This window comes from Nuphar pumila, chromosome 8 (assembly GCF_984573655.1).
Source record: "Nuphar pumila chromosome 8, dmNupPumi1.hap1.1, whole genome shotgun sequence".
NCBI classification, from domain to species: Eukaryota; Viridiplantae; Streptophyta; class Magnoliopsida; order Nymphaeales; family Nymphaeaceae; genus Nuphar; species Nuphar pumila.
This window is the reverse complement of record NC_143256.1, coordinates 117122498-117134753: the sequence shown is the minus strand read 5'-3', so window position 1 is coordinate 117134753 and position 12256 is coordinate 117122498. Positions and strand designations below refer to the sequence as shown.

At 34.1% G+C, this 12256-nt stretch overlaps 1 protein-coding gene across 2 annotated transcripts in view; it reads right to left on the bottom strand.

Annotated features, from left to right (window-relative positions):
* LOC149830360 (alpha/beta hydrolase family protein) overlaps nucleotides 1-2077 on the bottom strand; it is a 43869-nt gene extending 41792 nt beyond the window's left edge. Inside the window, exons 1-2 of one of the 2 annotated variants that reach the window (XM_090016466.1) lie at nucleotides 1841-2077; nucleotides 1001-1463 (exon numbers count right to left, since the gene is read on the bottom strand). In XM_090016466.1, coding sequence (XP_089872592.1) covers nucleotides 1001-1376 — 376 coding nt within the window. In that variant the 5' untranslated portion in view covers nucleotides 1377-1463; nucleotides 1841-2077. Of the gene's footprint in view, nucleotides 1-1000; nucleotides 1464-1840 lie in introns of those variants that run through there. The other variant, XM_090016468.1, reaches the window with a different exon arrangement.
* Nucleotides 2078-12256: the final 10179 nt, after the last annotated feature.

Genomic DNA, 12256 nt, shown 5'->3' with positions numbered 1-12256 from the left:
TAAGGATGTGGTTTTTTATTGCATTGGGGCAGATATAGGAGAGAAACCAGCAAAAAATTGAAGGGAAATCCAAAAGGACCAAAACTCTCTACCCTATGTAGTGCTTCTCTTGGCACAAGGTTAACATATGGGCTGAATTCAAGTGGTCAGGATAGATAAAAATCGGGCAGGGTCTTTTGGAATGGGGACTAATTTCTCAACCCATCCATCACCTTAATGTTTCTCAATTCCACATTTTTCTGTAGTGGCACTAAAAATGATCATGCCCTAAGATTTGTCAAGAATAACAATGCACATCTATAAATCATCTTGGTAAAGGCACAGGTATAAACAGTTTTAAAAACCAATTTGGCAAAATTGCATCATATTATACAATATTTATCCAAAAAAAAATATTACATCACACCACACCATGCCCCTTTGCATTAAAAACAGGGTGCTTCATGCCATCTTGTGTACATGGTCCTATATAATATACCACATCATATGCTACAGGTCATTTCATACAAAAGAAGAAAGCTGACCATATTGAGTATTTATTGATGATTTTTTTGTTCATTTTTTAAGCAAATTTGGCCGGTTTTTTATGCTTAGACTCTATTTGTATACCAAGACCCCCAAAACTAAATATCACATGCACTTCTAGGATGTTGGCCATTGTCTAACTTTCAGATCTTTTAGATATTGGAAAAGCTTAATAAATACCCTTATTTGCCCATGAGAATCTAACCATCTTTCCTATTATTTCAAGCACTGGGCCAATCATTGTTCCAAAGGATTCATAACCAATATGTTGCAAGAGAATTCAAACTAAATGGGAAATTGAAAACATGACAGAATTTTCATGTATACACATCCTTGCTTTGAACCAGAAACCAAATGTCGACAAATGGCATTAACCACAAATCTGATTAAAAGAAAAACAACATAGGAGGAGACTATGTCTCAAAAAAGAAGATGATTTCAGGATTGGAAACTCCAGCAACATAACATGGCTCACCTGCAAGATGTACCACACATGACATCTTATGCGGAGGCACGCACTTGGGAGTGAGGAAAGCCACCCTCGCATTGTAGCTCTCAGGAGGCAATGCCCCAATCACCTGCTTATCACATGGGGTCTTGAACACACCTTCTCTGAGACAAGCTGTCTTTGTCTCCCACACCGTTCTCCACACCGGATCGACCAAGCCAGGAGGCCATCTCTGGCCAGACACCCCTTGAAGGAATTGTTTGATCATGCCTTCTAGCATATCCAGATTGCTCCCACCCCATCCCCTCGAGAAGAATGGTGGTGTCAACTTCGTCCTATGAACAAAAGCGCCGTAGATGTGATCCAACACATAGTGAAGGACGCCCAGATTCACAGTAACCATCTCTCTTAGAACTACCCACAACCCCAAACATCAAAAACTCAACGGAGAGCGAGTTTTCTGAGTGATTTCTATGGGAGATATCAACACCTACAATTCCAAACACCAAAAACCTCAATGGGGAGCAAGTTTCTGAGTGATTTCTAACAGAGATCAGTGATCACAATACCCACAATCCCAAACACCAAAAAATTCAATGGGAAGCAAGTTTTCTGAGCGATTTCTAAAAGAGATCTCAATAACCACAATCCCAAACACCAAAACACTCAATGGGAAGAAAGTTTTCAGATTGATTTCTAACATATAAATCAATACCCATGATTCCAAACACCAAAAAACTCGATGGGGCGCAAGTTTTCTGAGTGATTTTCACTCAGAGATCTCAATGCCCACAATACCAAACACCAGAAAAAGTAAACAAGAAGCAAATTTATTGAGTGATTTCTCAAAGAGATCTCAATACTCACAATCCTGAAGCACCAAAAACTCAATGAAGGAAAGTCCTCTGAGAGATCTTATAGCACAAAATCCCGAAAATCAGATAAGTCCAATGCGAAGCCTTCTGCTTCTTTTAACAGAGATCCCAATGAATTGATGGGGAAACCAATGAACCCAACCTCCAAAATGCACATATCTAGAGATGGCAACAACGAGGAGAGCGAACAAAGCCACTGTCTGCAACGCATTATTGTGCCACACCAACCAGCCTCCCCTCTGTTTCCTTCGCCATCTTCAAACCCGGGTGGGAAGAAAAAACTGTGGGACAGCCGATAGGAACACGGATTGTGGTTTTTCGGAAGGATTATAGGTCCCACCTAAAAATGGGGCCCGCTGAAGGACAGGATTGGTGCACCTTCATAACCTGCGATGTTGCGAATTGGATAGAGATTAGGCTTCTGGGCCCGCTAAATCCGAATGGCTGTATTTCCTGCAATAATCTGTCGAAGTGGGGTTTGTCATTTCTTATAACTATTCCTCCCATTTAGGGCTGGTAAATTAACAGAGCAGCTCGTGACTGGAACTGAAAATGAGCGTTTTTGCTCATGCGGACATCATGGCCGTCTGTTTGCATTTTGGATGAATGCCACGTGGTTTTGTTGACTTTTGATCTTTTTAAAATGCAAATCGGATGGCCACGATGTCAGCAGGATCAAAAACGCTCATTTTCAGCATGACCTTTGTGATCGGTTAGTATAGCTTAAATGAGTTGACCCTGAACATAGGGTGTTTGACTCAAGAAAACGTTTATTTTTTTCGAACCTTGGTGGCTTATGCCATCAAAGCCCTCTTGAAGGTCTTGGTGCTGGTGTGGTTGTTCCTCAATTGGTAGTGCAGTTAAGAAGAGGAAGATGGTCATCAAGGAGGAAGAGCTCTCTATGGTTTCAGTTTTTAGCTTTTGAGGTATCTGCAGTCTAATTATAAGTGTATTTATGATACTAAGGAGCATGAGAGGTTTTGGATAAACTGAAATCCATTTTCAGAAAATTATTTTTGAGAAAAAATATTTTTTTTTGTAATTATGAATATAAATCCATGATGTGAGTAATGATTATGTATTTTAGCATGTTGAATATGTTTATGCATTGATTGAAATATGTTTTGATAGATTAGACATCTCGTTAAAGGTTTTCATAAACCCAAAATCATTTTTGAGAATCGGTTTTGAGGAAAAACATATTTTTTCATATAAAAATATTGGATTTATTATTTGAATCAATGTATGAATAAGATCTTTATGTTTATCATATGCTTGGATGTATACATACCTGTGTATGATATGTTTATATTGAATCAAAATCACGAAATGTAGGGTTATAGTGTTTACTTTATGAAAAACATAGAATTAGTTGTGTTTCTTTAAAATACATTTTGTCATGTTATTTATATTCCGACTAGTCAAAAAGAAATTCATGGTTTTTCAAAAAGGTGAATCTAAAAATTCTTAAAACTTAGAGGAATGTTTTAGACATGTAGGATCAGTCCTAAAAAAAATTTGGCTTCGTTTGTGATCTGAATTTAGAGATATAATCTCTGCAATTCAACATAGATTTTTTGTCATGACGAAAATTCTGTGAAAGATAAACATTTTTGCTGATTTTATTTCTCAAACATTGTTTGATGTTTGTGATCAATATTTTTATGTGTGTTAGTTTATAAATAGAAGAACACACAATAAAAATCATGTGTACTAATTTATTATGATTTAAGAATTAAAAATCATAAAAGTTGGTTCCAAAACTTAAAATTTTTTGAACCTAGTCTGTCCAAGAATAGGAACATATTGTAGCATATGCTTTACTAATATTCTTGAATGAGAATATGATATGCAATATGGTGAAATGACTTATAGCATGAGGTTATAAGATGCAATATGATATGGTATTTATCATGTTGATTTATGTGTTGTTATATGCTATGAGACATGATACGTACATAGGGAATGGTCATGTTTGAGCTTATGGTTTCAGGAACTAATTTAGTACTTTGAGAGTACAAAATTGATATGTTACATATTCTTATGTATAATGTGTTGTAAGTCATAGAGAGACATATATGCACATGTTGATGGATGAATTTGTGGTTCAAGAAACCAATGAGGTACCATGTGTACGCGGTTGTATGTACATGAGACAATGTGATATCATTGTACTGTAAGGCATGTAAAACATGCATGCACACAAGATCATTTATGTGTGAGCAAGGGGTTGTTGAGAACCCATAAGGTGTTGAAAGTGCAACAAATTGTGAATAAATTGCATTGACCTATGGCCTTAATAAAGATAACCTCTTTGGTGGATTCTGGGTATACTTTTAAAGTTTATGTTACCGGATATCTTAGACCTGGGTATACCTCTGAAGGGATGTATGTTATCAGTGATCCTTAGTATACCTTGGAGAGGGTAGGTAGTATAAAACTCTGTTGAACCTTCTTGTATTTTTAGAGTAGTGACATCTCACTTGGTCCTCAGTTCTTAGACTTAGGAGCTTGTACTACCAATGTGTCATAGGTGGTAGATCCTACGACTGCAATAGTAGTAGAAGATGCATCTTGAATTATTTTGTGCCACCAGGGGAGCATCTCTCGACGGTTATGGACCACACCCAATAGGTTTTGACTCAGTCAGACACTCAAAAAATCTAAAATACATATCATAATAAATACCCAAGTGATCTCGTATGTGTTGTGGTATGCCCTTCAAGTGCCCAACATGGTTGATAAGCAAGAGAAACAATGCATTAGTTGAGTATGTTTACTTTTCAATTATGCAATTTTTATATTTATTTTGAAAGAATGTAATTTGATGATGTTGATGTTAAAGCAATGATATGTTATGTTAATATGCTACATGAGTTTAACTGTTGTAATTATCCATGTGAATGCATTATGATTGCTAAATTGCCGTGTGTATGCCCTAAAAGAATATTTGATTACATGTCTGTTTAGTTTTGTATATGCATGTTTTATACTGAGACTCATTGAAGTCTGACCCTCTATTTTACCAATATTCAGGTAATGAGTAGGATGCTGGAGCGATAATGAAATGCTGCATAGGGTGCCCATGACCAAATTCTTAGATCTTGGATATTTTTTAGAACAATTTATAAATTGTTTTAATTTGTATATAATTTGATTATGTTTCCCAATTAATTTGATTAAATGCATGAGTGTTATTGCTATTCAGACTTTTGAGTGATAATCAAATTATGAGTTGGAGCTGGACCCAAGTCCAATACGAGAATTGGATCCAGACCCATGTTGAGTTGTCATATCTGTGACCCACCTAAAATTTTTAACCAATTGTTTTTTGTTGTGTTTTCAGTATTTATTTGATAAAGGGTTCTTATCCTTAGTTTCTTCTTTCTCAAACTGAGTTCTACTTGGCTAATATACGCTCACGCTTGTATTCAGGCGGACTACCTAGAGCTTAGTCTGGATAGAGCAATACTATAAATAAGGTTTTGCATAAAAAAATTCTTGTATTTTCAGGTTATAAACTTTGGGGCATTAAACTCACTATTTTAAATGCATTGCATAAGACAACCCTAACAACTCATCAGCAAATTCAAAATCAATTTGCATAGGAGTCATCAACATAGATGAGACATAGATTATTAGAGATAATTACATGATAGAAGAAAAGAATGAAAAAAGAAATGTAGGTATAAATGTTTTTAAAAAACAAAATTAATATTATAGAGGAAGCTTATGCCAAGTATATAAGAAATCTAAACATTCTACTTAGCAAACAACTCAATCATTAAAAAAAAATGTTGAAGCTTTTCAAGCCATACGTCAATCATTAGCACATCCAGCATTTGTAGAGAAATATTTATACCAAGATTATGAGACCGCTCATCATCTAACATCAAAATTGTTAGACTTAATTTTTCACTTAAATTATAAAAGGGCAAATATGGTAATTGTTATAAGTGGAAGACATTTGCAAATATGATGCAATTGTTCTTTATAATTAAATTTATAGCCAAAACTTTATATTCAAATTAAAAATATTCCATATGTTCTTTACATACATTACATGTAAATTACTTTTTGTGTACAAATTTGCTAAGAATAACCATATAGTATTGTAGTTTTAATCTTTATATTGTTGTATGAACCATCTAATGTTGAGAAAACTTGTGCCCTAAGGCCTTAATTGAGATGAACCATGTCAAATATCATTGAGTAAAGGTAGCAATAATAAATCTTAAACAAGTAGAAATTACTAATAGGAGAAAGGACTTCAGTTAGAAGACTTAGACACCTTTTACTTTGAGTAGTTTATCATGTTATGGTTGAATTTGGTCTTTCATTTACTCACATCTCTATGACAAAAATATGTGATATATGTTTTAATGGCGTGAATCACAATATTTCTTTTTTCTAGATATCAACTCAAGTTACTAGATGGTGGATCCTATATATTCAAATATATGAGCTGAAACTATAACCTTTTCATACAATATACATTCATATTATATTGTTATCATCTACATGTACTCTAAGTACATATAAATTGATTTGCTTTCATATATCATACATATTAAGTTCTTTTTAAACTTTTAAAAAATGTGTTGAGAACTTATTTAAACATAAAATCAAATATTTATAGTCTAATTGGAGAGGAGAATGTAGATCAAACCCAAAATTTTTAATCATGTGGAGTAAGATGTTGCCCAACACACCCACACACCTATGACCAAAAACAATTGTGTTGGAAATGAGTATGCCACTAATGCTTTAAACTTCAGGTTTGTTTAAATGATAATGTTTTGCTTTTACACAACAATTTTTTCTTGTTAAGCATATGTGATCTCTGGTAATTCAACATAGAATTTCAATGAAAAAGTTATTCATGAGAAAGCATGATGATAAGGTTCTAAAAATACTTGCTTGTGCTTTCTATCCATGTTTTTAATTGTATAACTCTTACAAACATGAGCATTGGCCAGTACAATGCATTTTTGTTGGTCATAGCCCACACATAATAATTATTATTGCCTAGTGCTAAATTTGACATGGAAACTAATAAATTTTGGGCATATTATTTTTTATTAAACAACTTTTTCTTTTGCAAGTACATGCATCTTCCGAGAACTACTATAGTCACATCTAATTTTTCATATACTTCACAACTGCTACATTTTCAATATCATTCCTCTTGCAACAACCTTCTTTAATAGTGCTGCCTTCAAATTTCAATTTTATTTCTAATTGGCTTATTTATAACAATATACCATCTTAGGTTATATTGTTGTCTTCATCTAAACCAATTTTGTTTATATCCTCCAACTATTTCTTATTACTAGTACACCAAACCTATTATATTTTGAGCTGCTGTCATACCTTGTCTCGTGATTACACCAACCTCACTACCTTTTACCTTTGGTACCTACATTGGAATCATTATAAAAAAACATAATAGTTATATTTCAGGCCTTATATCTTTGTCTATTTATATACATATTATGTTTATAGATTGTTAGGATGGTGCAAAAATTTAAAAAATCAGTATTTTCATAAACAACCCTACTTTTATGGACTTGTCTCATTGCCATGAATACGAAGCCACAACATTCACTACTAATCCAAAATGGCAAGCAACAATAGTCAAAGAATCGAATGCACTCGATCATTGGTCAAAGCATCCTTTTCTCAAAATTTGATTGGCTACAAATGATTTTTTTTTAAATCAAAAGATGGGTGAATGTCAGTTATAACGTATCTCATATCACAAAAAGATACCACCAATACAATGAGGTTGATTGCTGTTTAGACTTTCAGTTTAGTTGTTAAATGAACTACTGTTCAAATTGACATTTCTATCACAGTGGTTAATGGATAATCTATTGGACAATTAAATGTTTATAGTGCCTTGCTACACATTGATAAGGATGAGCATGTTTATATATAAAAGCCATTTGGCTTATAAATCTCTAATTTGTAATTCATATTTGTAAAATATGCAAAGGCCTTCATGACTTCAAACATGCCCCTTGAGCTTGGTTCCACTGAATTAGCATGTTTTTTATCCAACTTAGTTTGCTACATCTAAATCTGATTTATCATTATTTAAACACCATGACCATAATGTCATTATTGCAATTGGATCCTCATCTTTCTCAAATCCAAGAATTGCTACTAAACTTAAGTATGAGTACATACCTAATTAAGGACTTGGATCTATTACATTACTTAAGATTGAAGTTGTCTCTATACCTTATATAATATGCCTCAATCAACTTAAATGTAGTCTAAATCTTCTTCAATGCACACCATTCGAGGTATTCCAATTAGTGCACCCATGACATCAAACTCTGAATTTTTACAGCATGAGTGGAACCTTTTTTAGATCTTATTTTATATTGTAGTGGTATTGGCACTCTATAATGTGTTACACACACATCTAGATTTATCCTTTGATGTGAATAAGGTTTATTAGTTTACACATTGACCAACCACCATCCATTGGTTTGTTGTCGAATGAATCTTTCACTATTTAAAGTATACTATACCATTTTTTAGTGTCCAATCCAACTCAAGATTTATGTTAATTTAGCTAGATTTAGCACATGCCTTTTTGTGATCCAATCCACTAATGGAATCCATAATAGGTTCTTACAGGGTATGAAAGGAAGATGAGAATGATTTTTGGTCTAAATTATCTCAAAAATCACAAGGATCTGACAAAAGTATAAGAGGGAAGGAAGAGGCAAGCTCATTGGTACTACTAAAATTGGCTTGCTAAGAAATAGACCTAGAGGAGAGTGGTTTATCAGTAGACAGGTTAAGGTTAAGCTCTAGGTGAGAGAAAATGGGTTAAGAACTTGGTGGGATTTTAGATATGATGGGGCTAAGGGAGAATATGTAAGTGCTTGGGATGGGCAAAAGGTTGGTTTAGAGAGAGAGAGAGATGATTAATGAGGTTAAGGTCTAATTTATGAGCGATTTGGTCCAAGTTATATTGGGGTTGGAGAGAGATGGGCGGCAACCAAAAGTTCATAGTTAGGGATGTAAATGGTTCAGTTTAGGGTCAGATGTAGCTAATACCAAATATGACTAATTGGATATTGGCTAATAAGACACGAATTTGAATTCAGACGCAGAGAAAAGCTAATATCCAATCTGAAAAAAAATGTAATCGAATTCAGATATCCATTGGAATCAGTCGTGAAATCTTTATACCAAATTCAAATATGATTACTTATCAGATTAAGTTTTCGTGAATTCAACTAATCAGGATCAGAATTGAGTCAGACATCGGATATATCCAATCTATTGACATCCCTATTCACAGTGGCTTTCAGTTAGTACAATATGAAGGGAACAGGATGGTATATAGGGAGGGAGTTATGGGGTAGACAAGGGTAACAGGGAATGCAACTATCGTGAAAGATAGGGGTTTGGAAACCCTCAACTGCTTCAACAGCAATTGGTCATTGGTCCAAGAACGCACCAATGCAAAGGGGTTACAACTCACGACTGCACCATACCAACACATGCACATGACATGCCTAAGACACGTGCTTGGAACTCTAAAAGCACCATTAACCCTAGCATGGGTCATATAGATATGGATCATGAGGTCCAATCTATACATATGATGCAACCCAAATCCATAAGGTCATGGATCGGGTCCTTGGTTAAGGGTTGAGCTTGTCCAATCCAGTCCTTTAACTGAATGGGTATGAATCTTGCTACGTTATGACCCACTTCCAATGTTATTCCTAATTTCTACTTCTACTACTAGCTAACCTTAAAACCTGATTACAGTAATAACGGATCCCTGATCCATTTAATAAAATATGACCCAAACCCCATACAAAACCCAGATCCCCTTGCAATAAAAACTATAATGTGATCTAGATTTTTTGGACATGTGATTTGAATCACATTAGGTTTTGGATCCATATCCTATATATAGTTCATCTAGCTACCAAAACTTGTTTTAACGAAAAATCTCATATATATAAATTTGATATATGATTTGTTGCTGTTTTATAATTTATTTTTATGCCATGTTTTATATGCATCTTTTTGTATGAAAAACAATTTGAGTCATTTATTTATTTTTTTAATGAAACATAGTCGTTTTAGGTGATGGTGACCATGGCATGACATGACATGAAGAAAAACATATTGATCTCTCACTAGGTTCACGGTCAATAACCTTTGTGGTGTTTGATTTTCCTCCAAGCCCTGCTAATTATTCTGTTACAAATGAACAAATTGTTTGCATGCTCTATTGAGTTTTTCCAATTGAAGATAATCCAAATACAACTTAAGATTTAGAATGGCCAAACATGCGAAATCACTCAACAAGATTTGGGCACTTGCACACTTGCTGCATTAGCATGAAGAAATAATTAAGCCATCCCATTGCATTTTGTCTTGGAGTACATTATTTTCAGACACCTTACATGCACCTATATTCCTAATAGAAAATTAGAAGTGAACTCTTAAATTAAATTATGTTGTTTGACATGTAATTAACTGTCTATATATTTTTTTGTATAGAAGGAAGTGATTGAATTAGTTTCATGAGGTTACCAATAGAGCTACAATTCAGAGAAAAATACAATTAATTAAAAAACAAGTTTCTCAAAAAATGCCAAGATTATTGTTACCAAAAAACAATGTTATTTTAACACACACACACGTCTTTAATTATGAAATGGAAAGCTATTTTCAATAATTATCCAAGTCATTTTGGAGAAGAGGCAGGGCTTACAATGCTTGATAACTTGGTATATGTTTCATGTGTAATATGCTCATGAAGACCAAGCGCATGTCTACTGAAAAGAAAGGGATAAGTTGTGCGATTGCATTGTGCTACACAGGACAAGAAAGAGGATAATCCTTTATATGGACAAATAGATGCATCAAAAAATGCATTAAATACACATCATTAGTGTTTATAATAAGTACTCCACCATATTCTCATTTTAATTTAGTGTTAACTCCTAATGGGTCTTGGTGTGTTAGTTTGTTTTTAAATGACTATGAATTTCTCATTAGTTGTAGTTTCTTTCTACTAACATGTGGCAGTTGCATTCCTTTAACACTTGAATAATCTTTAATAGGCCCTCACAAACACAAGAGATGTTAAAGCACATTAAGCTGTCTAAGAACTGATCCTTAGTGATAATATAACGAATATGAAAAGATAATGTCTTGGTGAGAATGCCAACCAACTGATCCTTAGTAGAAATATAACGAATATGAAAAAGATATTTTTTTTATGTGATCACAAAGAAAATGAAAATCAATCTCAGCATATTTCATTCTTATATTTAGATTGATGATAAGTGGCATGAATTTTATCACACCCCAAAATTAGGGTTTGAGTTAAAGCAATGATAAGCTTTAAGAAGAGATCGAATACCAATAATTTTAATTGAAGTATCAGCAATGGCACGATATTTTACTTTAGTGAAAGGGCGTGCAACCATATGTTGCATGTGAAATTTTGAAAAAAATTAAATTAGTGTAAAAAAAGTGTATATTTATAGAACAATAATAATATGAATAACTTACATATTCTGTATTAGAGTATGTAGATGCGAGTAAATTGACAACCATGAAAGAGAATACCATGAGGTATGTAATGTTTTATGTTACGAACCAGCCATAACAAACTGGAACCCATTCTCAGGATCCAGCTTGTTGGACTGATGTTTAGATCTAGAAGACCTAGCTTAGAGCTTGAATAACAATTCATGAGGTTCATTTTGAATATTAATTTGGTCTCAAATTCAGATCAACTATGATGAGGCCCGTGTTGATCTGTTTGCACCAGTACCAAAAGTGAACATGGAGGATTTGTAGATCGTCCAATTCATAGACTGATGATTGGTTGTATTGGACCTTTTGTTTTCCACCTCAGTCATTTGCAAGCTCATTGGTGTAAAAACCGTAGGCCCCTGCTCACTAGGAATGCTAATGAATTGGATTGTATCCGATATCCCACTGATTTCGATTTAGTTTAGTTGGATTTGGTAAGATAAAACCATATCCGACTATAACTGGATGCATACATAGTTTTAGTTTTTTTGCTACCGTATGTGAGAAATATCTGGATTTGACAGATAACTGAATTCATTAATATGTAAAAAAAGTGGATCTACTATTTTTTACCATTCCAATCCCAATCCAAATTGGAATCCATTTAGCCTATATGTTATTGGCCACATCTGATCTGAATCCAAACTGTTTACCTCCCTAAATACACCCAACGCTTGGTCTTGTGGCAACAGACATTCACCTGTGGGGTTTGAACTGGTGATGTCCTCCTTTCAACTTGGTGAGCCTTCGTGAGCGGTTGTATAGGAAATGTTGTCAGTATCGGTATTGGCCATGAATCGTTTACCGATACTCAAGT